This window comes from Colletotrichum costaricense (assembly GCF_030867565.1).
Source record: "Colletotrichum costaricense strain IMI 309622 chromosome Unknown Scaffold_3.1, whole genome shotgun sequence".
In the NCBI taxonomy this organism is placed as follows: domain Eukaryota; kingdom Fungi; phylum Ascomycota; class Sordariomycetes; order Glomerellales; family Glomerellaceae; genus Colletotrichum; species Colletotrichum costaricense.
In genome coordinates this window covers 1,914,142-1,940,175 of record NW_026848232.1, presented here as the reverse complement: position 1 = coordinate 1,940,175, position 26,034 = coordinate 1,914,142, and the positions used below count along the sequence as shown (strand labels likewise).

General features: G+C 51.7%; 9 protein-coding genes across 9 annotated transcripts; 4 read left to right on the top strand and 5 right to left on the bottom strand.

The window, feature by feature from the left end:
* Nucleotides 1–1,009: 1,009 nt before the first annotated feature.
* CCOS01_03468 (modin) lies at nt 1,010–3,106 on the top strand (the record flags this gene model as incomplete). The annotated part of the gene is made up of 2 exons (XM_060451654.1): nt 1,010–2,117; nt 2,178–3,106. 2 exons carry the CDS (start codon nt 1,010–1,012, stop codon nt 3,104–3,106), a joined length of 2,037 nt encoding a protein of 678 aa, XP_060317919.1.
* Nucleotides 3,107–3,355: 249 nt separating this feature from the next.
* CCOS01_03467 (uncharacterized protein) lies at nt 3,356–4,462 on the bottom strand (the record flags this gene model as incomplete). Its single annotated transcript, XM_060451653.1, has 1 exon — nt 3,356–4,462. One exon carries the CDS (start codon nt 4,460–4,462, stop codon nt 3,356–3,358), a length of 1,107 nt encoding a protein of 368 aa, XP_060317918.1.
* A 1,342-nt stretch (nt 4,463–5,804) lies between these two features.
* CCOS01_03466 (uncharacterized protein) lies at nt 5,805–10,851 on the bottom strand (the record flags this gene model as incomplete). The annotated part of the gene is made up of 11 exons (XM_060451652.1): nt 5,805–6,240; nt 6,296–6,759; nt 6,820–7,442; nt 7,509–7,821; nt 7,872–8,235; nt 8,291–8,877; nt 8,945–9,188; nt 9,246–9,589; nt 9,645–9,847; nt 9,903–10,151; nt 10,239–10,851. 11 exons carry the CDS (start codon nt 10,849–10,851, stop codon nt 5,805–5,807), a joined length of 4,440 nt encoding a protein of 1,479 aa, XP_060317917.1.
* A 795-nt stretch (nt 10,852–11,646) lies between these two features.
* Nucleotides 11,647–14,568, top strand: CCOS01_03465 (uncharacterized protein; the record flags this gene model as incomplete). Its single annotated transcript, XM_060451651.1, has 9 exons — nt 11,647–11,749; nt 11,823–11,857; nt 11,931–11,985; nt 12,104–12,354; nt 12,432–12,711; nt 12,778–13,244; nt 13,344–13,828; nt 13,896–14,259; nt 14,332–14,568. The coding sequence occupies 9 exons, from the start codon at nt 11,647–11,649 to the stop codon at nt 14,566–14,568; spliced, it is 2,277 nt and encodes a 758-aa protein (XP_060317916.1).
* Nucleotides 14,569–15,127: 559 nt separating this feature from the next.
* Nucleotides 15,128–17,442, top strand: CCOS01_03464 (C6 zinc finger protein; the record flags this gene model as incomplete). Its single annotated transcript, XM_060451650.1, has 4 exons — nt 15,128–15,166; nt 15,363–15,680; nt 15,746–16,207; nt 16,258–17,442. The coding sequence occupies 4 exons, from the start codon at nt 15,128–15,130 to the stop codon at nt 17,440–17,442; spliced, it is 2,004 nt and encodes a 667-aa protein (XP_060317915.1).
* A 245-nt stretch (nt 17,443–17,687) lies between these two features.
* Nucleotides 17,688–19,483, bottom strand: CCOS01_03463 (isotrichodermin C-15 hydroxylase; the record flags this gene model as incomplete). The annotated part of the gene is made up of 5 exons (XM_060451649.1): nt 17,688–17,859; nt 17,925–18,091; nt 18,164–18,478; nt 18,508–19,341; nt 19,418–19,483. 5 exons carry the CDS (start codon nt 19,481–19,483, stop codon nt 17,688–17,690), a joined length of 1,554 nt encoding a protein of 517 aa, XP_060317914.1.
* Nucleotides 19,484–20,214: 731 nt separating this feature from the next.
* Nucleotides 20,215–21,318, bottom strand: CCOS01_03462 (uncharacterized protein; the record flags this gene model as incomplete). Its single annotated transcript, XM_060451648.1, has 1 exon — nt 20,215–21,318. One exon carries the CDS (start codon nt 21,316–21,318, stop codon nt 20,215–20,217), a length of 1,104 nt encoding a protein of 367 aa, XP_060317913.1.
* A 613-nt stretch (nt 21,319–21,931) lies between these two features.
* CCOS01_03461 (proline racemase) lies at nt 21,932–22,972 on the top strand (the record flags this gene model as incomplete). Its single annotated transcript, XM_060451647.1, has 1 exon — nt 21,932–22,972. One exon carries the CDS (start codon nt 21,932–21,934, stop codon nt 22,970–22,972), a length of 1,041 nt encoding a protein of 346 aa, XP_060317912.1.
* Nucleotides 22,973–23,314: 342 nt separating this feature from the next.
* CCOS01_03460 (transmembrane amino acid transporter) lies at nt 23,315–25,001 on the bottom strand (the record flags this gene model as incomplete). The annotated part of the gene is made up of 5 exons (XM_060451646.1): nt 23,315–23,749; nt 23,816–24,207; nt 24,271–24,462; nt 24,521–24,782; nt 24,858–25,001. The coding sequence occupies 5 exons, from the start codon at nt 24,999–25,001 to the stop codon at nt 23,315–23,317; spliced, it is 1,425 nt and encodes a 474-aa protein (XP_060317911.1).
* Nucleotides 25,002–26,034: the final 1,033 nt, after the last annotated feature.

The following is a 26,034-nucleotide window of genomic DNA, read 5'->3' as shown; positions in this document are numbered from 1 at the left end:
AATCTGATAGGTAAATTATTCTCGAGTGCCTCGAATTCTCGCCATGATCATTTCTCAGAAAATGATTACAGGCACAGCCGTTCATGGCCTGTGAGAGTTACGGACAGAGGGACGGCAGACAGGGGAGGGATGGGAAATGGAAAATCATGTGTGCGCCAGAGGGCTGGGCCGGAATAGCGGTGCCGTCTTCTGCATGTCAGCATGTCCCGCCGCAAGGATGTGCTACTCGACCCAATGATGACCACTACCGATTCTTGCGAACAGGGGACCGAGGCCCCGCATCGACCGTCTTAGCCAACCAGCTGGGACGATGACTTCAGCCAGCTGGCCGTTGTGTCTAGTGCTTACTCCGGGGCTGAGTTGCTGGAATAAGTCTTCCAGACCTGCTGTTCCAATGTTGAGCATTCAATGTCCTGGTATTGGAGAATGGCTCCCGCTTTCTTTTTGTTTTCCTTTCGAGGTGTAACTAAATCTTGGGATGAAGCGATAGGGTTCCGGGCCTGCTTTGCTAATTCCACTAGACTGGTAGATGGCGTCGGGGCGAACCTTAGTCTAGCTATAACTTGGCACAGATGATCGAATGAGATGTCAACAACTTTCAGCACTAGCATATCCGCTAGCAGTTCATATGACCAGCACGCTCCAGCGAGCGGGAGAGCCTTACGGCCCCGGTCTCCCAAGACAATTTGAATCATTTGTTGCACTTGTTCCATTATGGAGAACTGCAGGGGTTACACGTGATACTTGCTCCTGCGCAGGGGCTGATTTTGGCTGCCTAGCATTTTGTCTCAGCCAGGCTCGGATCAGGCTGGCTGCCAGCACTGGAGAAAGCCCTTGATAAATCAGGCTCTCTGCTAATCTCTTTCTCCTTCGATATTTCAAGAGAGTTTTAGTCACTATACTCACTTTATTTGTATCTTGGGGGCTCAATGTCCCTTTTCACAATCGTTCCGAGTGCCTAGAGGAGCAACGTCAACTGCCTGCATCCAAGTTGAGGGATCTCGCCAATATGTCGTCATCTGACCCCACAAGCTCATCCGGCAGCGACAGTGACAACAATGACAACCAAGTTGAGTTGATCGTAGCGGTTGTGGCATTGGTCATTTCAGTTCTCGCCTTCATCATTGCGATTTTCCAGGCCCTCCAGCAATACTACGCGTCGGCAACGGGCTACTCATCATGCACTCCAAAAGTCATGGGAGATTGGGCGAGGTTCACACGACGACGATTCAAATGGTACGAGTTCCGCTTTGAGGTGGAATTTGAAGTTCCCGTCATATTCGTTGCGCCGCCGACGAACCCGCGGGGACCCCTCGGCGTGCACGACGACAAGGAGATTACCTACATGACCGGAACAACAGATAGTTACAAGAAAACGTATACCTGGGACCAGGAAGAGTACGACAAGCACTCCAAAACTTTGAGGGCTGGGATGACGCGCCAAGCTATCCACACCGCCGACAACGAGCTCGCAAACTGGACGAGTCTGCTCATGGCTATTCAGCGTATGGAGAGGGAGTCTCGAACATGGCAGGACAAGGAGTATTTCGGATACAACCCTCAATGGGAAGCCCAGACACCGTGTCACCCGACCCAGGCCAGCACCACGGTACCCTACACTCTTACCGTTGGCATGCAGAGGAAGAAGAAGTCTTGGGATAGTATGCCAGACAACATGAAGAAACCTTACGCAACGACAACGATCTCACATCTGGTGGAAATGGCGGCAATGTTAGGCGTTCATTGGAAAGAGTTTAACCGAAACGAAGACCGTTACCGAGGGCAGGGCAATGGGTTCAGCATCACCGGCTACGACGTCGACGATCTCGGTGTTGTGTTTACATTCGAGAAGACTGGTCCGACTTGGTTTCACGAGAACAGGGTAGTGCCGAACAATAAGGTCAAGGAGCTCTGCTTTGGTTATTGTCCGACGATTTTCCGCCAGCAGAACAACGACAACTATAAGTACGCTGACGAACCAAAGGATATCGGAACGCTACAGCTTGGCAGCATGTCGGCCATTGCAGAGACTCTAGTGGTGATTGGTTGCAACACTAACACTGTCCGGCATTTTCGAAAGTCTACTCCAGATACAAGACACATCCATCTCTTCCCAAGTAAGTCTTGCCAAGAATCATTATATTCACGAGATTCGAATACTGACTGTTACGTTTTAGTTGCTTTTGAGATCCTAGGCATGGTGGGTGCCGTCCTACAGATCCCCGGCACGGCTTTCCGCATGCTTCCCAACCCAACCATTTGGCATTGGGACCGGAAGTCATTTTCACTGAGGACTTTCCTCAGCGACTACGTCCACATAGTGGGTGAGTCGGCAGCAACAGAACCGATGCTCAGAAGTACAGAAGGATCTCGAATTAGCGTAATTCTCAAAGAAGCCGGCAAAATCGAAGACAAGTTCGAAGAGCTCGAATCTCGTGACGGCCCGGAAGCGATTCTGAGACGAACAAACAACACCGAGGAAAGAATCTACTCCAATGACCTCGTCATGGCTTTGCATTCGGCCATTTCGAAATGCGACGAATTCCTTCAGAATCAAGAGAAGATAAACCTTGTCCAAAACGTGCTCCGCGTGCACCTGCAAGAAATCTTGCGTATCTTGAACGACAAAGAAGGGGAATACAAGACGGTTGTGGTCACTACAGGAGATCAAGCTCGGTCAAAGAGGGACACAAGACACGACCTTGTTGTTCCAGGAGCATCCCCTATCTTGAGGATGCGAGAGGAGAACGAGGATATCGAGAAGGAGATATCACTCCTTCAGAAGCTGGATTCCGCGTCTTCGAGCGAGAGGCATGGTGTTCTAGCCGAAATTTACCTTCTCTCGGTGCGCAAGCGGGTCATTGATGTTGTTTGCAAACAGCTGCGGGTTGATAAAGCTCGTAAAGAGCGTGGAGCTAGATCGATCATCTCTGATGCTTCCACAGAGGTGATCGCCCATGACCAGCAACAGCAGATCAATGATGTGTGGTGCATGCTTGTCTTCCGCATGGTATGCTGGTTGCTTCTGCATGATTTCCATGGTAAGGATATCCAAGTTGAGAAGAGCGAGATATTTGGAAGCCGTCTGCCGGTTTACATCACATAGGGTTGGGATGTGGTCATGAAGTATAACACGAATTACGATGGAATGGGAAAATGTCTCAATAATGAAACTGTACATTTCTTGACTGATCCTGTTCACTACACTTCATGGCTCCTTCTGGGGTTATCATCTCTGATGTCCCATGTAATTTTCATCTACTTTCAGGACTGGCTACCTATTAATATGGCTTCGCTTGCCTAAAAGGATATACACGCGACCCTAGAAATTACACAAGCGCTAATTATCAAGTATCTAAGCCCCATTCGTGCCATTGGTGCCGTTCTCACGCTTCTTCAACTCCTCGCGGACCGCAGGCAGAATATAGCGACCATAATCAATAGCATCGTTGAGGTTGTCATATCCACGGATAGAAATCAACTCAGCGCCAAGATCGACATAGTCCAAAATGGAGTCGTTGATGGTCTTGGGAGATCCTACCAGCGCCGTAGAAGCTCCGCGAGCGTTAGTCGCAGTGACGGTGGGGTACCACAACGCCCGGTCCTGAACCTCGCCCTTCTTAGCGATGTCAAGCAGACGCTGCGAGCCGACATTCTGAGGCTCGGGTCCGTTCTGACCAGGCTTGCCCTGTCCGGCAGAAATATTTCCCTTGAGCGCATCGAGCGTGCGGTGTGCCTTGGCCCATGCAAGCTCCTCCGTCTCGGCGATGATGGGACGGAAGGTGACCCAGATGCGGGGCCGGTCCTTGCGGCCGGCCTTCTCGGCCTCGGCGTAGATGCGGTCAATCTGTTCCTTTGTCTCCTTCAACGGCTCACCCCAGAGTCCGAAAATGTCGGCGAGGGAACCACCAATGCGGTAGGCCTCAGGGGATGAACCGCCAACGGAAACAGGAATTGTGCCCTTTGTCGGGCGGACGCTGCTGTGAAAGTCTTTGAAGGTGTAGTACTTGCTCTCCCAGCTGAAGGGCTCCGGTGATTCCCACGCTCGGCGGAGAATCTTGATGTAGTCCTCCAGGCGGCCATACCTCTCGTCCTTGGAAAGGAAATCACCCTCCTTGGCTTGCTCTGCATCGCTTCCACCGGCAATGAAGTGCACGACGACACGGCCCTTGCTGAGTTGGTCGAGTGTTGCCAGGGCCTTTGCGGCAACGGTGGGGTAGAGGGTGTTTGGCCGCAAGGCGATGATGACGCTGACGTTCTTGGTGACCGCTGCGATGGTCGCACCGATTGTGAAGGGATCAAATGAGTTTGAGCCGTAAGGAACGAGTGTGTAGTTGAAGCCGTAGTCGTCCAAGTTCTTAGCGTAGCGGACTAGGAACTCGGGATCAACGCCAGCACCAGGGATCGGGTTGATCTCCGTTGAGGCGTTGGGGAAAGTTACGCTGATGAACTCGGTCGGCATTTTGCTAAGTGTTTTCTTGGGCTTGGGTATCAATACTGCAGAATAGTCTTCTTCCTGAAATTGCTATTCGTGAATTATGTGGTCGCCTATATACATCCGTTGCACGATATGACGACAACTGCAAGATAATCACGCCTTACACCCCGAGCCGAAATCGGCAAGGGGTTCCCCAGTGAGATGTCACCATAACCCCATCTAAATCCAGCACACTTGATCAATGTGGCAAAGAACATCTGGCGCCTTTATCGTTAGCTGTTTTGGAGAGCCTCAAGACAAAATTGCCAATTCTTCAACGTTGCTTGTTGTCGGGCGGGATGCGATCGGTGCTCGGCTAGGTACTTGGCGGTGCGGCCCCAGACCGGGCCCGTTCCGTCAAGATATGCCAACCGGACCACATCGAGGCCAGAGACCATGATTAACTATTCATCAGTAACTCTCAGCCTCTGAAACTGCCGAAATCACCTATCAGCACCGAGTTACCCCGCTCCATGTCAACACGCAATTCTCAGGATCAGTTCCACACATCCACAACTTGGGGCCAACGTCGGACATGCCCGCACACTTGAAGCCCCGAACGCTCGACATTGGCTGATTAAGGAGGCGCAGTGCCTCCGACGCGGATTCTGTCGTGCCATTTAATTACAAATCAACGATTGTGCAACAGACAAATTACTATGATGATTTGTCAACAGATATGGAAACATGCTCCGGGCGCACCACCACAAGTTGCAACCCCTCTTTCGGTCAGAGCCAAGGTTGCTCCAAGGGCGGTCTTCATTGACGGATCGAATCAAAAACGATTTAACATGTTGAGTTCGGGACCATTCATCTTTGTGAAATAGTATCTATATAGCGTTGAAGTTGTGCTTTGCAACCGTTCTATGATGAATACGATTCAATTGCAATATATACGATGAGCAAGATAGAGTCTTCAAATTTCGACGTTCCCCATAAATCGCCCAATCACTACGAATAAAAACACCCCGATAATTGCCCAAAAATTTTGAATCCTCACTGAATGGAATGGAATCCATTCATATTTGCACAAACCGATTCACCTGAGTTTGGAAGGAAGCCAAAGCAATGAATGCACTCCATAGATGAAAGCGACGTCTTGATTTTGGAAGTTTATCTATAATACAGCTGTACGAAATACCATGTTGTAAAAAAAGATTCACTCTAATACTCTATAATCAAGTCAAAAAGTGAATAACAAAGTAAATTGTTAGGGACTAGTAGTTATGCGTGTTTGAGTCCTTCGAGAAAGACGCTGAAACTCCGGAGGCCCTCATTGCCCCTTTATCTTGAGTGATTGAAGCCGAGAAAGCTGAGAGTCGGGTTTTTAGGAAGACTTCTTCTTCCAAAGTTGAGCAAGGGAGTGCTTCTTCGGCACCCGAGCCAGCCAATACAGGAACAAGGCTGCAAACAAGTTGAAGATTATGTAGACCCACATCAGCCCGTACGACCGCCATCGTCTACCGTATGACGTAGATATGGTAGTCAAGAAAGCATCTGTCGTAGCCAGAGGGCAGAATTGACAGATGTCGGTGCTGTTGGGGTTGAAGACACTGCCGCCGGCCATTTGCATGTACGGGGCCATGTAATCACCACATGCGGTTCCATTCGCGGGACGGAATTGCAGCAGCTCGAGTTGAGAGCAGTTGACCTTATTGTGGGCCAATCCCGTTGACAAGAGACCTTCGACCAGGTAAGTCAAGGGTGAGACGCGGTACATGAACTTCCAGAAACCTGGCAGGGCATTGACCGGCACAATGACACTGTTGATTCGTGAGTTTGAAGACTTCAGGTTGATTAAATCGGTGTTGAACTTACCCGCAAAAGATCAGACACAAAGCAAAAAGTAGAAGAGAAAGAGTCGCTCCGATCTCTGCTGTGGGTACACCAGCGACAACCATGTCGGCAAAAGTTGACTCGAAGAGCATGAAGGCCCAGATGAGTAGGAACATGAGACCGCCACGTTCCGTAACCGCATCCGTCGGTATGGCATTGCGATACATACCGACCAGATAATAGAATGGGAAAAAAATCACGATAGCAGCCAAGGTGTTCCAGGGAAGCTCGACAATGATGTTGACCAAGACGAACACATACCATGAATACGCTCTGGAGGCGCGTTCTCTCGCCTCGTATTGCTCGCGTTGCAGGATGAAGTTGGGCATCGTCTGATAGACGAGGAAGGCAAAGACCACCAACAACATGAAGATGGAAAACATCTGACTCTGGAGTCCTTGCATCGTGAGCGGTGAGTTGTAGAAGGACACCCCGATGAATAAGCTCTGTGCAAAGTGTAAGTTGAAGGTCCATTAGGTCGTTGACCAGTAAGCATTGAGACGTACCGTGCCACCAGACAAAACCAACTTGGAGTAAATGTACGAAGGCGTGCGCCAATACTGTTGAAAGACACGCTCAGTGCACAAGGCAAGCTGAACATGAAACGGCGCAGCATAAGTGGACATCTCATCGGGACTGGACGTCGAGCCATTCGCCGCCACGCCCTGCTCCAGACGCTCGAGCTCGCGGCGCATCTCGGCACACTCATGGCTCTCCTTCCAGGTCTCGGGCCAATCCCTCTCAGCCTTGGCGCCCGGAGCTGCGCCGATGACTTTGAGCATCCACTCGGCGGGGTTCTCGTCCTGTCCGCAGGGCGTTGCTCCGTACTGCTCAAAGTAGCTCGTGAGCACGCGGGAGTTCTCGCCAATGTCGCCAAAGTAGACTGTTTTGCCGCCATGTGCAAGGAGAAGAAGACGGTCGAATTGCTGGAATAGGAGAGCAGAAGGCTGGTGGATTGTCACGAGGATGGCCTGGCCGTTTTCAGAGAGCTTTCGGATCAGTGATGAGATTGACCATGCTGTCTGACTGTCGAGGCCCGAGGTCGGTTCGTCAAGGAAGAGAAGGAGATCAGGTTTCGCAGCGAGCTCGACGCCAATAGTCAGTCGTTTTCTCTGCTCAACGTTTAGACCTGTGGTAGCACGGATTAGCTTAACAGTCCTTGAAAATGAGGTGCAAAGACCAGTTGAGGACTTACCTTCTCCGGGTACTCCGACAATGGCATCGGCATAGGCCTCCATCTCCAGAAGCCCAATCACCTCTTCAACATAGTCGTACTTCTCTTGCTTGCTGACAGCCGCTGGCTGGCGTAGCATGGCGCTGAATCGCAAGGCTTCCCTAACAGTGGATGTCTCGAGGTGGATGTCTTGTTGCTGAACGTACCCGGCCTTTCGCTGGAAAGACTGGTCTCTGAGAACACCGTTGACGAGGATATCTCCTGTCACAACACCCATGGTCACCCTGTTAGCCAGGACATCAAGTAGAGTAGTTTTGCCAGCGCCAGTAGAGCCCTGAATCGATCGTCAGCAGAAATCCTTCTCTTGAATGGAGGTAGACTCACCATCAAAGCAGTCAGAGTTCCCGGCTTTACCCATCCGCTAGCTTTGTCAAGAATTCTGCGGTTGTTGCCCTTGATTGATATGTCGTAGCAAACATCTTTCCAGTGGAATACCGATTGGCTTTTATGAATTGCGGATTGTTTGACACCCGACTGAGGAGCATGTCCCTCGGACTTCTCATGTTGGTAAACGCCTTCAGGTTGGCCAGTCTCTTCGTCGGATGAGTTCTTTGATAGTGTCGGGACCGAGTGACCACGCCGGAAGATCAACACCTCGCCCTTGGAGCGGTCTGTGGTGATGTACTCCGCCGCGAGCAAGTAAACGCACATGAAGAAGACGATGAAGGCAATCAAAATGCCGAAGTTTCTGAGTGACACGTTAAACTTTTTTGCGAAGAACCTTTCAAAAAAACAGAACATACCTCCAAATGTGAGACTTGTAATAGCTGAAAGTGGCATTCATGTAGAAGTCACCGTCAACGAAGTCTGCACCTGGTGCAGCGCCAGCGACCGAGCACGTCCTCTCGTTTGGCGCAGCGTTCGGGTAGGCCGGAACGAATGAGGGACAGGGGAACTGCCGACCATTGAACTCATTGGCGACCAGACTCTCGAAAGCGTAGGCTATGGGGTTGATGTAGTTGATCCAGCGGAGCCATCCCTTCATATCGCGGGTCGGGAGGATGAAACCGGTGTAGATGACGAGCGATAAGATGAAGATAGCGGCTGGCGTCAAGGCTTGGTGAATGGTACGGGACGTCTGGCCGATGGTTCTGATGATCATGGACATTGAAAGTGTAGTGGTAAAGCCGAAGAGGAGGAAGATAAAAAAGGCATCGGCCTCTTGGCGGAGCTTTGCCATGAAGTAGAGAGGAATATTGAAGGCCAAGGTAGATAAAATCTTACTGGGAAGATCGCAGATCGTGGAGGAGATTGCTTCGGAGGCGGGATGGTACAGAGCATAGCGAGCGTGCTTTTCGACAATAGGTCTCTGGACGTACAGCGTGAGGATCTGATCATCACCAAATTAGTAAATCTTTCTCGTCGTAGGGCTACTTGGAGGAGAATTCGAAACATACCTCAAGAGCACTGCTGAGACCGTTGAACAAAATCGCAAAGAACAACAGAATGCAACGAGAGTTCATACTTGATGCATCGGAGGGCAGGTCGAAGAAGATGCTTCCAAGAACCAAAGAGATGACCAAGTTACCACCAATAGTGACAACGAAGAACAGCCAGTCACCCAAGAGACGCTGGTACCCACGCGTCATGCACAACCAGATTTGCATGGGCATGGAAATGGTGTAAGGTGATTGCGGAGTCCTTCTCGACTGTTAGCAGGTGATTATACCACGACCTCCTGCCTGCATCACCACTTACACGAGAGATGCTTTGTGAGCTTGGCGCGTCGCGACAAACTTTTCTTCCCCTGAGCCATCAAGAGGATGTTCCTCCTCAAAGGCAAATATCTCCTCCATAAGACTTGCCCTGACATCGCTTCCCTTCCATACTGTTGCAAACTCGTCTGGCGTTCTGGGCACTCTGTTCTCAAACCCTTCTCGCACCATTCGTTCTGCGGGGTTGGTGAGGGAAGTGAGGAAATCAGCGGTGGTTTGGCGATCGGGGCAGTGGTAACCCATGTCGACAAAGTATTGCTTCGCCAGCGCCGTGGAGCCAAAGTAGATCTGGCGACCTTCATAGAGAACCGCAACCTTATCGAATACCTAGACAAGTATGAGTCAACAACGGTATACGCCAGGTTTGGGAGGAGGTACTGACATCATAGGCTGGCTGTGAGGCCTGATACATCGCGACAACGGCCGAAGTCTTGGCCATATCGGTAGACAACCGCAGAGTCCGAGCAAACTCCAACGCGGTAGCACTATCCAACCCACGAGTGCTGTTGTCCCAGCATTGAATAGGGCTCTGGCTGAGCGTGACCTCCGCAATACTGACGCGTTTGCGCTCGCCCCCGCTGACACCTGCGAAGAGTTAGTGGAGCTTGCCTCAAAGCTGTCAAAGGCTTGAGCCACTCACCCCGGACGAAGTCGTTTCCAACCTTTGTGTTGATGGTGTGGGAGATGCCGAAAACTGCCATCACGACGTCCCGCAAGTGTTCGGCGTATCTCTGTCTGCTGACGCCAGGGAGTCGATTCTTTGGCGTTCTTGCTAGTGAGGCGAAAAGAAGTGTCTGTCCAACCGTGAGGTGGGGGAAGTGGATGTCTGTTTCGGCCTGATAAATCACTTCACCGCGGAATCGTTTGTGCATAGTTTCCATTGGGATGCCTGTTTGTGATGAATTTTGTCAGTCAGCTTTCGTGAGGACCTAGCATATAGCACCCCTAACAGAGTTTGGGAGGCATTGTTACTGACCCTGGTAACTGAAGTGTGAGTGATCCCCCAGATGAAGACCCTGAGTCTCACCAGCGATCGTCTTGAGCAAGGTAGAAACACCACTGCCGGGACGGCCCAGCACCAAGAGCATCTCACCACTATTGACGATTCCGTCAAACTCTCTCAAGATGTCAATCTTTTGGCGACGGTTGCTGAGGGCCTGCTTGATCATCATTGGTGCTTGCCAGAGGACGTTAAGGACATCCTTCTGGTAGTCCGTGTCGGTGCCGTACCCATGAACACTCAGGTTGCGATACGCGACTCCAGCTTCAAGTCTTGGGTAGTCCTCGGGATGATGATATGAGTGCTGTAGAAGGGCTCGGGCCCACTTCTTGGCGTTGAACTCTTCGCGACAGCTTGGATCCAGGGCAGGGTGGTCCGATAGGAACGGGTTGATACCAGGGTCGAGTCTTGACGCTGAGCGAATAAGATCGAGACTGTAAGGCCTGACGAGCTCGTTGACCTGGGCATCGTTGGCTTCAATGTCCATGTCATTCCTCTGGTGATCGTGTTCCTGACTGGCTTTGGCGTGCAAGGTGTCATCCGACGGTTTGGACATGACGTTGCCGCTGTCACCCTGCGGGCGATGCATCTTGTGAGTTGATTTGATAAATGCGCAACGTGCAGATAAGAAAGAACCTGAGAATCGCAGAAGAGAGGAGGCTCAAGTAACGTCACCCAACGGGGATCAATGGCAAGTTATATCCTAACAAGCTTCCCAAAAGAGGCGCCCACCTTGTTAAAAATAAGTTTTCACGTTCAACACAAGGCAGACATGTGAAAACAACAACACAGCTACGCATTTCTAACGTCAATACCTACTATCAACGGGTCGACATGGGCAGAGAGGCCCCGATGAGCAGGGACCAGATCACTAGCTTCACGTCACGCTGCCGAAGCTAACAGCTCGCGAGCCGAGCCTGATGGTCGAATTTCCATGTTTTGGCTGCATATGTGCGGCTTTGCTGATGTAGAGCAGCCGTATGAATCAAGTCGGCGCCGAGGGAGGAGGACTAACGCAAAATGAGTTGACGATGTTGACGAGAAAGCACCCACACGCGCCGCAAAGATCCTGATTGCAGATCCCGGGATGGCGGCTTTGTGAAGTGGCCCGATGCGTACGCAAAGTTGCCCGATCCGGCATCTCGGCGCCGAGGCTCTACACCCACATAGCAGTCGAACTTCTCCAAATCTCCACTCTCCTAAAAGGCAAATAAGGAGCCGAGCTCCTTTCACCATGAGCTGGATTGTCTTGGTCCCCCCGTCCCCTTGCGAACCACATCCTCGCATACTTACAGACCTCGTCTCCGACCTACTCGTCTTCGTTTCTCGGTGTTGTTTTGCTTCTCAGCCTGCATTTTCATCTCATCCTCTGCGAGCCGAGAAGATGACTGCTGATAAGCCCGCGCCCAGTCCTACGGGTGTTGGTGCTGGATCCCGAACCCACAAATCCTGCGATGCTTGCAAGTCACGCAAGGTCCGCTGTCCTAGTACGTGACTCGGGAGAGCTCATTGTCATTCCTATTCTTCATTCACGAACTGACGAGTTGATTTTATCCATAGGTAACGGCCCGCCCGGACCTTGCGCGAATTGTATCGTGAGTAAACCCAAATGGATTCTCTTCCCCGACAAAGACGTGAACGTTTACTCACAAACTTTGAAACTGGAAGCGTCGAAAAGAAGAGTGTCGCTTCAGTGTAAAGAGGCTAGCCCACAGGCGCAACGGTAAGCACTGGCAACTGAACACCCACCATATCACGTTTACACTCCTTTGATGAGCAAGCACAACAACTCCGGTCGATTTCTGTGGCAAAGGATTTCACAGTACTAAGTAAACTATCAGTTGCCGGACAGCTTCTGCCAACAAATTATTCGCCATCGAGCAATCGACCACCCAGTCTCCCAGACGCCAAAGCCGTGCTAGACTTGTCGACATCAGATGGAGAGACCAAGCCACTCGTCCTCCCTGATCGCACGTCGCCAAAGTCTCCTCCCCACCGCATCCAAGAACTCCACGTCGATCGCGTCCTAGCACGAGCACAGAGGCCAAAGACCTCTACTGGAAGAGGCCAGGAGGAAACCATGTTTGTACCAGTAAGCACCACTAGTCAAAATTCCAAAGCAATTGATCGCAGAGGTGAGCGAACTGTAAGCTGACAGAAATCTCACAGCGCAATGGCATATTTGGTATTGAAGCGCCACATGCCCTCAGTGGCCTGCACGTACTAACAGATCAAGGGGGCCGGAACAGCCTCACGTTCTTCTCCGACAACAGGCTACTCTCCCTGTCGACGCGCCTCCAGAATCAGAAGGTGAACGAGCTCGTTGGTCGAATTTCTGTCATTGTCAATGGACGTCTTCGTCGCACCGACTCGGCAGCGACGAATCCCCGGAAAACGCAACCTCCCGATATGGGGACCGACAGAGCGCGTGCCGCCTTGTACATCCGCCGTAATTATTTGCCATTCCCCCTTCTATAACCCCCCATTGAAGTCGGTGAAAGCTGATTATGATCAGTCTACTTTGAGCGAGTGCATCCCATGTTCCCGTTCCTTGACCGGACGACTTTCGAGACTACAGTGTCAAGTCCCAACTTCCCCAATCTCCTCGAACGCAGCAAGCCATGGTGTTGTCTCTACCACAGCGTCCTTGCTCTAGGGTCCCAGTATGCTGATGGGGGGACATTCGAGCCTGGTAAGGGCGAGTCGTGGCGGCTGTTCTCTATCAGCTTGAGCGGCTTCTCGGAGCTCCTGCTGCTTCCTGATTCTCTCACCACCTTGCAGGCATTGACGGCCATGTCTGTCTATGGCTTAGGGATCTCGGGCTTGGCTGTTGAGCCTGTCATCATGTCAGAGGCGGCAAGACGGGCTCAGATGATGTCCAGTCATAGCTTTACTGGTCCAACGGCTCACGCTTACCAGAAGTCTTTCTGGATTCTATATGCGGTTGAGAAAATCACCAGCTTCCACTTTGGGAGAAGTTCCGTAAGTGCTTGGAATTTCCCTCTCTTTACCACGATAGCGTCATACTATGATGGATGCACACTTCTTGTTTACTTGCTCTGCACTGCTGACAACGACAAGGGATTCGTCGATAGCGACATATCCTGTCCCATCCCCGTCGTCCCCGAAGCAACGTCGGGAGACTTTAGCTGGTTCCTGCACCTAGTGCGTTTCGCTCGCCTCCTTTCTCGAGCATATACATCACTCTTCTCGGTCGGCGTGTCGGGCAACTCCGACTCGTACTATCTCGACGTGATTGACCAATTAAACGGTGAACTCGAAGAATGGAGAGCATCTCTGCCAGACAATGGCTTCCGCCCGGGTGGAATTCTACGCCCTCAAACCGTATCCGGTCCTAATGCGAGATCACTCGCTCTCATTCTTCATTATCTTTACTACAGCATGTTACTGACTCTTGCGAGAACTACGCTGTGCTATTTGCCTGTCCCTGAGACGCCGGCGGTGAAAGCGACAAAGGACGACAAGATGAAGACCATTTTGAATGCATCGAGGGCAATTTTGGAGTTGACTACGATGATTGAAGTTGAGCCATACACGGTCACATGGTAAGTAGAGAGCGAACTTCGAACTGCACCCGCCGTTATCATCAGATCGGTGCTGACAGCCCGTAAGGGTCCTTGCGGGAATCCCTATTACCGCACTTTTTGTCTTATTTGACCTTGTGATTCATGATCCTCGGCAGCCAGATACAGGCACCAATCTGGCTCTGCTCGACATGGTTGCTGGTCACTTCAGTCGGATAGAGTATGCCAGCGGCGGCACCGTGCCCGGTTCCTTGATAGCCGAGTTCGCCAAGATTGCGCGAGACTACGTGAACGAGATTCAGCATGCCGAGGCTGGTTTGATGAATCCCGCGAGACCACATGCACCCACAAATCCTTCCACGATGCAAATGGTACAGCAATCGTCAGAGCTTGATGCCAGAAACAATAAACAAGTGGATAGGCCAACTCAGATGACTTTGGATCTATCTGATGTAAGTTCTCGGCCTCACAAGGTCTACCATTCGTCAAGGAAAAAAGCGTCTAATCATCATCTGCGTTAAAAGACTCTGCCGAGGGAGGCCATGATGTCTGGTCCGATGCAGCAACCAGGATACACCGACTTTGCGTTCGACAGCGGGATGGGCCAGGTATCTCCTAGTGCGCTCATGGGAACCGACGTGATGGGAATCTTTAATTATTTCCTGCCCGATCTGGACCCGATGTTTTACCAGGGTATGACGCAGGAGTACGATCTGCTACCACAGCAGCATGGAGGGACCGTTCAGAGCATGGACAAGTGAGATGATGCGGACGGGGTCCAATTCTTAATCTCCGTCCGTTTGCCAGGCCGGATGCAGCATGACATAACCTTATTTTTGGAGCTATAATAATGCATGCCCCCAACGGATACTAGCAGCTACCTTAGTTGCTACGCCCGGCAGTCGAGATCGTTGCTAGGCATAATGACGAAATGTTTATGAAGAACAAAATCGAACGTTCGCTGGAGCAACCCTCCAGGATGAAAAAGCAGGTAAGACTGCGTGTGTGTGTGGGTGGGAGATCACTTGTTCTTCGGTGGCAGTGAGCTCCGGGATCCCGGGCTTCGCTCCGGTCCGCTGCAAGGATCAGCCGGGTCTCGGACGGTCCAATGCAGCCTAGCGTCTCCTCCAAAGTCCGTTTGGTGGATCCCCAAATGTCGTGGCCCCCTGTCTTTTTTCCCGCAGAAAAGCGGCACGTTTAAAAGAGTGTTGCCGCCAACAGAGCAGAGCTTGGAAGAGAAACATATCATGCGATGAACGACAACAACTCATACACTTCTCTAATCTCTGACGAGCCCCATATTCTCATCTGTAGATCTTGATGGCATCCGAAAGCCCAGCTTCACAGGCGAGTACTCCGGTAGGCGACAAACCACGCAACGTCTTGGCCTGCGTCTTTTGTCACCAACGCAAAATCAAGTGTGACCGAAAGTCCCCCTGCGCCAACTGCATAAAGGTTGGTTTGTCATCATCTCACTCACCCTTCAGCCGATGGGCCCGAGGTCTACGCACCCACACCGAGGCGCAATGCATACTCACTGATGTGATCACGATAGTCTGATCAACCGTGCGTGCCATCGACGCGAGCACCACCAGGAGCTGGTAGAAGACGCGTGGTGAAGGACCTGTTGGAGAGATTGAATCAGTGTGAGAGTCTTCTGAGCCAGGTGGCTCCGCGCGATGCCGATGGCCGCCCCGTAAATCCCGACACGCCGGGTTCCTCACGCGATGTGGCGGACAGCCCGGCAATGTCCCACATAAGCTACGAAGAAGCCCGGAAACAACCCAGCTCGAGACCGAATGGCAAGATTGTCTGTGATGAAGGTCGACCAACATTTATGGAAAATCCGTTTCGCGGCAATGTTCTTGACCACGTAAGTGCACTGTATTTCGATCAAATCATAAGTCCCACCCCAGTAAAGATCTAAGTGGAATCTAGCTTCAATTCTCCAAGCTCAGTCTCGAAGACAATGACACCGAGCAATCAACGAACCCGTCTGGTTCGACTAGCGTCTCAGAACGCGGCGACTCAATTCACCAAAAGTCTATGGACTTTGACATATTAGCTCTGGGACCAGTCGAAGTTCTGCGCCTGTGGCAGGTATTCCTGGAACGAGTCAACCCTATGATCAAGGTCATTCACGTACCTAGCCTGGAACCTCTAGTCTTTGAAGCAGCAACAGACCGCTTCAACCTGAGCCCCGACCTCGAGGCCCTGCTCTGCTCCATCAACGTTGTTGCAATCATGGCCTTGTCGGAAGCGGAATCAATCCAGATGCTCAAACTCGAAAAGGCAAGAGCATTACGAAATTCAATGTCTGCACTGAAAAAGGCCATGTCCAAAGTGGACTTTTTACGAAAGTACAATATGACCACTTTGCAGTGCTTAGTGCTATACCTGGTAAGATGTCAGTCCCACACAAGTATGACTCTGATCTAACTGCAGGCTAGGTGTCACTTCAGGGGCAATTCGATCGCCACGCCGCATGGGTGTTGACCGGCATGCTAGTCAGGATAGCTCAAAGGATGGGTCTTCATCGCGACGGAGAACTCATAGGTCTTCAACCATTCGAGACCGAGATGCGCCGCCGAATCTGGTGGCAAATCATCATGCTAGAAACAAAATACGCCGTCCTCGCAGGCTTCGGCGACACGCTCCTCCCGCCTAACTGGGATACAAAACTCCCATCGAACGTCAACGACGCCGACTTACTGCCCGGCTCAACAGAGCCGGTCAAGTCTCGCGATGGAGCAACCGAGATGGCATTCTGCCTCATGCTCTATGAATCACGCGCCTTCTTCTGCGACAATCCCATGCCGGAGTTCGAATCAGTCATCCTCAGCGGGGACAAGATCAGCCCGGAGAACTCAAGGAAATTCTCCGGTCAACCACATGTCCTCGACAGGTATCGACTCGCGTTAGATCAATACGATGAGAGACTCGCTGTGGCCGAACGACGGTTCTGCAACCCGACGGCAGGCGGCATACATCTCGTTGCGAGTAAGATCCGGTCTTTCACGGCGCAGAGGATGCGCGACATGATTATGCACGCGCGAGAGCCATGGGACGAGAACAAAGACGGCGGAGCGAGCCAGCAATCCTTCTTCAGAGCATGGGTCATTTCCTTCGAGAGCGACGTTAGCTGGTACGACACGATCGACGACAAGTTCACCTGGTACCTAAAACTCCATTTTCAATCTGACGCTTTCTCCGTCATGATTGAGCTCCTACAGTGGCAGCCCGTCGGAACACTGGTTGACAGGGCATGGAAGGCCATCGACCGACTCTATCACCACCACCCGGAGATGTACGACTTGACTAGGAAGGACAACTTGCTGCGCGCGGAAAACTTGCTTGCAGGGTGGGCACGACGGGAGCTTGCGTTCCGAAATCTAGGCATGTCGTGTGACACGCCGCTCGTTGTGGCACGGTTCCGGAGCAGCGAAGTTTTCAAGCAGAGACAGCCCGGCGGTTTGCCAGTTGAGCAGTGGCCGGCACCGACGCCGGACACCGCGCTGTTCTCTGACATGAGTCCATCCGACTTTGAGACGTTTGATGGCGGGGTGCCTGGAGATACTCATGGTCTTAACTTCAGTCTTTGGGGTGGTGGTGGGCCGGGGCAACATGCTCTATGATGAAGGTCCGGCTGGTTTATGGGTAGTAAATGGCTTGGGGAAAGGGGGTTGTGCGTTTCAAGCACACGACCATGACTTAATGACACTGAAGACGGCTCAAGGGTAGACTGTACCCAATAAGGAGTTTATCCCCTCAATTCAAGGGTCTTTAGGGCTCTTGGAATATCTTCGAATCACCTCTCAAAATTCACGGATAGATGTTTTGTACTTGCTCTGGCCTGGTTTATCGAGATGCTATAGCAAATTTATGCGCGGGCTTCACGCGCAACTGGCTTCAAGTAGACATTCAGCGGTATTCTATCCCACAAACCAAATGCTCTTTGCCTCTGAATCCAGGACCCGTTTCCTTCGGCCAGTTGAAGATCAAAGTCAAAAACGATTCGGGCTAAAATCAACCTCATCTCTGCATACGCGAGACTGTTTCGCATAGGTTTCAGCGTCAGCGGCGATAATGGTTCAATATATAGATGAGTAGTTCTTACTTCTTCCCAATGCAGTTGCGTGGGCCAACGCTGAATGCTTGAAGTGCGTCTAAATGGTTGTGTTCCTCTTTGTTGGTTTCCAGGAAGCGCTCCGGCCTGAACTCCCAGGGCTTGGTCCAGTTATCTAGACTATGGTTTGCGGACCATTGCTGGATCTCGACGAAAGTCTTGGAGGAAAGTCTGGATTAGTCTCCTGATGGGAACCTCGAAAAGGAGAGTTGGTGCACAAGGCTACTTACTCCTTGAGGCACATGCTCTGCACCAATCTGACACCCAAACTCCGGTACCTCTCGAATGAGGTTTGACGTCACGGGAGGATACATACGCAAAGCTTCATTGAGAACAGCGAGCATGTATGACAACTTGCTCACTGAGTTGATGGTGATCTCGCTAGAGTCGCTAAAGCTCGATCGGACCTCCTCGTTAAGTTTCTGCAGGACCTTGGGATTTCTCAACAGAAGATATGTTGTGCCGGCCAGAGTTGTAGCCGTAGTTTCCGAACCGGCGAGGACGAGAATGAGACCATTAGCTGACAGCTGCTCAAATGAAAGGTTCTGTGCACACAAAGTTAGCGTAAATTCACCTCCACGAGGAGTGGCTTTGGGGGGCCACATTCCCATTCTTCTTTCTTTCTCAAGAGTCCCTCGAACAAATCCTTCCGGTCAGGATCCATATCAAGACGCGTTTGCATCATCTTATCGGTGCTCTCACGTAACTGCATCATCGCAGCAAGACCACCGATCCGGAAGAGGCCTTGGACAACAGGATCAAGGCCAATATACTTCATCGCTGTCATGATGGCATTGTATCGGATAGTTTTGAAGATGAAGGCAATCCAGGGATGGTAGTCTGAGCGATCGAGACAGCCAAACGATTGCGCAAAGATTAGGTCGCCGGCAATATCGAACGTTGTCCAGTTATACCAAGCCTCCACATTAAGCGGCGCTTCTTTCCCGTCGCAGTTCTCATGCAAGCGAGAAATCAGTTTATCGATGTACTTCATGATAATGCCTTCTTGCGCTCGCATAGAGCTATCCGAGAAGCCATGAGATAGCGCCCGCCGGTACCGCTGGTGCTCTTCACGCTCGGCATTGATGATGCTCGTGGGCAAATTCTTGATCGTCGTTGAGAAGAGCTGCGACTTGGGGATCTCGTTTTCTGCCAGCTCTTTCCCGATTTGAAAGCCGTAGATGTCTTTCCAGGCCGTCACATCGGTGAAAGACAGGTGATTTGGGCTGATTCGGACTATGGGGCCATATCGGTCGTGGAGGAGCTGGGTTCGAAAGGCTTGATAGCCTGTGGCATGTTGCCAGGCCCAGATTAGAGGAGAAGCGCGTTGAAGGACAGGTCCTGGAAACCTTCGTAGGGGATGGAGGAAGAGGTTGTAGCCGGCTAGGAGGAGTTGCCAGAGGACGGCCTGGCAAGTCAGCCATGTGATTCCTCACTGAGGATATGATCTACTCTAATCTTGTATAGGAATGCTAGTCACTTACTGTACCAAAGGCAATAGCCAGGATATGAGAAGGATGCTCAGAGAGAATGGACAAAACACCCGCCATTTCCGTAGTCAAATCTGGAAGGGTTAACTTCTCAAGTTCTGTGATAATCTTCTTGCATCAACGAGAAACATCAACCCCGCGTTGGCGTTGACGCGTCGTTTATGTAGATTCATCCCGAGTACGAGCCTTTCCGAGCTCCGCCCCTGGTGACAAACACGTTCGCTTCTTGCCCAATGCACACACCACTTGGTTCTGCGTCAAACAATCAGTCACCTTCCATTAAGGGGACGGGCTCTGCCCTAGGCGCAAAAAGTTTGGGGTCATCGGACGGTTGTTTCAATACCACGTTTCTTGCGCGGACCAATCCACTGTCCGGCTTTGTCACATTCATGCATGCAGCAACCGTAAATATGCACGGGGGAGGTTGAGACGGTTGGCCATCTGCCAGTGTTACTCCGCATTGGTGTTGCACGACTTGATGTCCTGGTCATTGCCTTCCAGCATGGGGCACTCGTAACATTGTGGAATCAACGACAAATGAGAGTGATTGCGCAAAGATGGCAAGCAAATGAAAGGCATAAGTTGGAGATTCTTGCGCTCTTGAACGATTAGTCGACTTTCAACAGAGCTTACAAGCCCCAGACTTGATTACTTTCCCAGTGCGAGATGACAGAAGGCAAAGACACATGGAGATCCTCCCGCGGCTGGCTGATCCTTTTCTTATCCTAGCTTCAGCCGTTAGGATCACTGAAGTTGATGTCATTCTTGATTGACAACTTACCAGTCGCCTATCAAAACTCCGAGATGACAGTGCCAGCCCCCTTCTTCTCCGCAATATCCAGAATAGCCGTCCCGATAGCCAGATCCGTCGTACTGACACCGATACTTTTGTAGATGATCAAGCCATCCTCCAATGTCGATAGCGATTCCAGCTTCTCCCCTCGTTTCCGTGAAATCTCGATTTCTCCAATCTCCACTATGTACTCTGCCGCGAGTTTGCTCTGAACGATTTCGCCAGAGTGCTTAAGCGCAGACTCGCGGTCGTCGACTAGCACGGCAACCTTTGAACCTTGTTCGCGGAGTTTCCCACCAGCGGCGTTGGTTGCCTGGACGAGCAGTTCTGGGTCTACTTCCAACATGTCCGCCTGCCAGGACCCGACGGCAGAAATGTATGGATTTCTTTCCTTTCTTCCGTTTGTGACATAGTGTGCCGGAAATACTGGGCTTTTGGTGCCGACTGTGCAGAAAATGGCGTCTGCTGCAGCGAGACGATACTGAAGTTGAGCGTCATACTCGGAGCTAGAGGAACTCAGATACTCAAAGTCGGCGGTAGACTTCCAACGACCTTGGTTCTCCTCCTTCAATCTCGAGATGAGCTGCTGTGCGCGCTCCGTGGATCGATTCGCCACGGTGATAGTCTTGATCTCGTCGCCCCTCAATGATAACGCGAAGCGAAGATGCCACAACGCTTGCTTGCCAGCACCAAACACAACAATGTTATCAGTATGGCTCCGCCATAAGTACGGCACAATGGCAGAGAGCGCCGTGCGATATCCTGTAACCTCTTCGGCGTTGATAACGCCAAGGGGTAGGCCGTCCTTGTCGCAAATGGAGATAATGCCGTGCAAGCTGTTAGCTGCTGGGGATGAAGGAGCCGGGGTGACGACGATCTTAGTTCCGAAGGCACCGGCGGAGCTGAAAGGTCGGAAGAGGCATTTCATGCCCTCAGGTCTGTTCACTATCGATGCATCGGGCTGATAGTCGCGCTCCGCGCCCTCAGAGAGCTCTATCAGCGCTCCCACAAGCCGATCTCGGAGCTGGAGAATGCCACTTCTTGGAAGGTTGAGCAGAATATCGAGAACAGCGGCGTCGCTGAGGACTCTGAAATTACCCATGGTGAATGGTGAATAAGATGCTCAGGTTTACAAAAGGCCGCTGAACAGTCAAGATCGTGAGGGGGTCGTAGTGTGGAGAAGTCTCGCGAAAGAGGCACGGATACTAGTATGTTGACAGTGACAAGACCTTATCAGCAGCTTGTCACCTCTTGATAGTCAGTTGGGTCACTGCGATAACATATGTGAGTAGACGCATCGACAGTCTCCGTAGTTAGGCGGGTTACGGCAGTTTAGTTTGTCTTCAACCGTCAGACTCGGCGAGACCTACCGGATTAATCCCACCGGCACGGCATCCGATGCGGGGAAATGGGTCGCTGCGGCGGTTAGCTGAGCCGCTCGACGGGGTCCGTTGTGGGCTCCAGTTAACCGATTGCGAGCGGGTGATACGAAAGTCCAGGTGTAATACGAGCCGGTTCCTACTCCGTCAACGAGCGTCCGTTCCGTCTCACCGGCACATGAACCGTTCAATTCATTTTCCATGCGTTTGTGAATGAAATGTCTATCGGCCATGAAGCCTATTAATACCTATTACGCAGTACCTACTTATAGGTTTGACTAGATCGTGAGTCTATTGTTCTTCTCAACTAGGTATCATCTCTTGAACCATCACACCATGACTATCGGCCGTACTTTCAACGTCGTCGGCGCCCACTGTGGCGGCGAGGTCTGCGACGTCATCGTTGGGGGTGTTCTCGACGTCCCAGGCAAGACAATGTTTGAAAAAATGATGCATTTCTGGAAAAAGGCAGACCACCTACGAAACCTGCTGATGAACGAACCCCGCGGCTCATCATCCATGTGCGTTAACCTCGTCCTTCCACCGTGCAATCCCGAAGCCGATGCGGGCTTCATCATTATGGAGCATGAGGAGTACCCCCCTATGTCCGGTGCCAACACCATTGCCGTGAGCACCGTCCTGCTAGAGACCGGCATGGTACCGATGCAGGAGCCTACTACGACACTGCGCCTGGATACGCCAGCAGGTTTGGTCACGGTCAAGTCCGAGTGCAAGGACGGCAAGGTTACGTTTGTGGAGTTTCAAAACGTTCCGGCTTTTGTCTATGGCCTAGATCTAGACATCAACGTGCCGGGCTTCGACACGCCCGTCAAGGCCGACATTGCATGGGGTGGAATGTGGTATGCGCTGGTCGACGCGAGCTCAGTAGGCCTACAGATCAAGACGGAAAATGGAAAGGAGTTAGTCGACATCGGCGAGCGAATCAAGAGGGCTATCCAAACGCAGACGAGCCCGGTGCATCCCGAAAACCCAGAGATCCGAGGCGTCAGTGTCTTCGAGTTCACGGACCCGCTCTCGCCCTTGGCGCCGGACACGCAACAGACGGCCGTGAACACGGTGGTCGTATCACCGGGAAGACTCGACCGGAGTCCGTGTGGGACAGGAACGTGTGCCCGACTGGCGGTTCTCCATAAGAGAGCCCAGCTCGCAGTCGGAGGATCGTTCCGACACCGCAGCGTGATTGGGACCGAGTTTATCGGAACGGTAAAAAGTGAGGCAAAGGTCGGGGACTACGATGCTATTATTCCCGTGGTGAAGGGAACTGCCTGGATAACGGCTTTCAAGCAAGTCATCTTGCACCCAACAGATCCATTCCCGGAAGGGTTCAGGGTTGGAGATAAGTGGCATGTCAGTTAGAAGATTCATGTCCCGTAGATCTTGGCTACTTTTGTGAATGTTATTTAAGTGATCAGCACAAGTCATTTCACCCTGTTTTTCTCCAAGGAAGGTTTCTGTTTCAGCCTTCTCCAACACACTCGATCCGCATTTCTGCCCGTCCTAATGTAGGTCAGGGGCGCAGTTACATATTGAAGCCACAGCTAAGCCGGGATATCCTACAGGCATGTCACAACATATCGAGGTCCAAATTATCCAGGAATAGAACTAGTGGGTATATTTCAAAACGCGTGGATCTAATTGGATCGTTCTCACGCGGACAAACTTGCTCGCCTAACCCATTTGATCATGCGAACATGAGGCTTAATGGGCCGAGGACACAGAATTCGAGTTGTCGGCGCAGGAAAATGCGGCCGATCCACCAGACTTCTTGTAGCTGTCCATGATTCCAACAACTGAGCCGTACGCTCCAGCAATCATCAAAAAGGTGCCGCTAATAACAACGAAGCAGCTGAAGCAGACCATGGCGATCCATCTAGGTCTCTTCTCGAGCTTTCCCTCGGCCCAATGGTCGTACAACCACATGCAACCCATGGGCTGGAAAGACAACAGAGTACCGAAGAGGGCACCGACGAGGGCTACCAGGCCATCAAAGACGGGGATGGAGCTGGCAATGACATAGGCGGTGATTGCGATGCTTGCAGTGCAGGCGAGCCAGATACCCCAGTGCTTCATGGTGTTCTCGGTCAAGTGACGGGATCCACGGAGCAGGCGAATGAAGATGTACTTGGCGGGCAACTGAGAACACAAACGTTAGCATTGATGCTTGTTGGTAACCGGGTTGTAAGTTTGGAATTTACTTACGTGGATAACCAGAGTAGTGGTAACAATCAAGCCGGGGAAGGCAAGACCGTAGCAGACTCTCTTCATGGTCGCACCGGCGGAGCCAAGAGCAGGCGAGGCGACGTAAGAACCGCAGAAGTAGTAGACAACGCATCCGATGGCAATGTAGGTGGCAGTCACACCACCCTGGCAGATGACCAGAGCACGAGTGTAGTGGCGAGGATCGCGCATCTCAGAGACGATGGAGAAGAAGGCAGGGGTACCGGCGAAGGCAAAGACGAGCGTCGAAAGCGCCGAGGAAGCCTGGGCGAAGGTCGGGCTTCCGACGACCTTGTAGTCCGAGGTCCAGTGTCCAGTCTGGGGAGCGGCAGCCGGCCGGTCCTGTACACCCACGGCAACGGTGACGGTGAAGACTGCGTATGCATGGTCAGCTTCTGAATCTGGAATTTCCTCCAAAGGTGTTTAGCGGCACTCACTGGCAGACATGATGCAGATGAGACCGACCCAGGCGAACCAGGTAATCTTTCCGAGGGTCTGGATGCTACCGAAGCAGAACCCAATCGCTGCGGCAATGGCGACGAAGCCAGCCGTGCAGGCACCGTGAAGGGAAACCGAGTTGAGCGCGATCGAGGCACCTAGCATGCCAGAGCCGGCAACGAAGATCCAGTCTGATCGGGAGAGAGTGGTTAGTCCCTGAGTTACCTTTCCAACGATTGATAAACTCACAAAGGCAGAAGACGATGCCAAAGAACTCGCGACCCACGCGGCCAAAAAGAAGGCGTCCAACATCGTCGATACCGTAGACCTCGGGGTGGCGAAGCTTGAAGACACCAACAATGTAATCGGACCACGTGGTGATAGCGGCAATGCAGCACAGAGCAATCACACCAGGCACAATTCCGAGGACGTCAAAGACACCGGGAATGGACAAAACTCCCAGGCCGATCTGCGTCTTCATCATCAAGGCGACTGTTCCTTTCCAACCAACCTAATTGAGGAAATTAGCATCCGAATGGAGGCTTAGGCATTCCAAGCCGAAAAGTTTTTCCAGATTGCTCCTTACATTGCGGTAGTTGGGGCCGCCCTCTTTAATTTCACCAAAGACAGCATCGTAAGACGCGTTCGGGTCTTCCAAGACCTGGCCTTGTTGCGAATGTGTTGAGACGGGTCCCAACGCCTCAACATCCTCCTTGTTCTTCTGCGTCATCTTGGCAGTTGATGAAGATATTTTCACGTGATGTTGGTTCGTATGCGGTCGATCAGACAAATGTGACTTTAAAGTCTTTAGAGACACAGGTCACACGCGAAGTGGGAATTGTCGTCGAGATGATCTTTTAGACTAAGGTACTGAGTCCGAGTTGGAAGGACAACCGAATTGAAGAGTCAAGAGTTGTTGTCGTTGGTGATAGTCGTTGACAGCTCAAGACGAGGAATGAGTGGCCAAGCAAATGTTAATATGCATTGACACTGAAGCGAAACTGGTAGCTCACTAGAGAGATTGATAGCTTAGAGGCATGATGAGAAGACCCATTCCCAAGTTGGGACTGGGAATGATGCGCTTTTGTACAAAACCAGTCCAAGCGCGGCCTTCTCTACAGCCTCGAAGTCCCAGCCAGGAGGAAAAGCCGGCAAGGGCTGCCAAGATTTCCCTCTCTATCAGCCTGACAGGCTTCCTCCTGCAAGAGGTACCAGATAGTCTGCTATCGCTTGAGTTAGATTACGCACCGGTTAGGTAGAACATACCCCATATTTTCCCCAGACTGCCTTTCAACGGGGGGCTCCTACGTCACAGCGGGACGATTTCTTTCCCAAGGGTTCAGGGGGAGAGAAATGACTCGCGCGGCATTTCTCGGTGAGTTGCCTAGGTACAGACCACAGCACGCGGTATTACTGCACGCGTTTGCACAAAAAAAGTGTTGGCGTGGAAAATATGCCGCACTAGGGTTGATAACTCGACCGACATGGGATGGCCGGGTGCCATCCCGATATCTCCTTCCTAATCATTAATGCTCGCGGTGTTGTAGTCGATGTTTTCACCTGATATCTTGTGTATCTTCAGCTGAGGGAAGCCAACATTCCACTACCTCGCGCCGCACGCCTGTGGGATGGGATATCGGACGGAAAGGCCGGATAAGAGTTGTCCAGGCCCATAGCCGCACATTCGGAACTTCGCAAAACGCCGTAAAGAGTCAAATGCAATCGTGGACAGTTGTGGTAACACGAAATGGGCCAATTCTTTT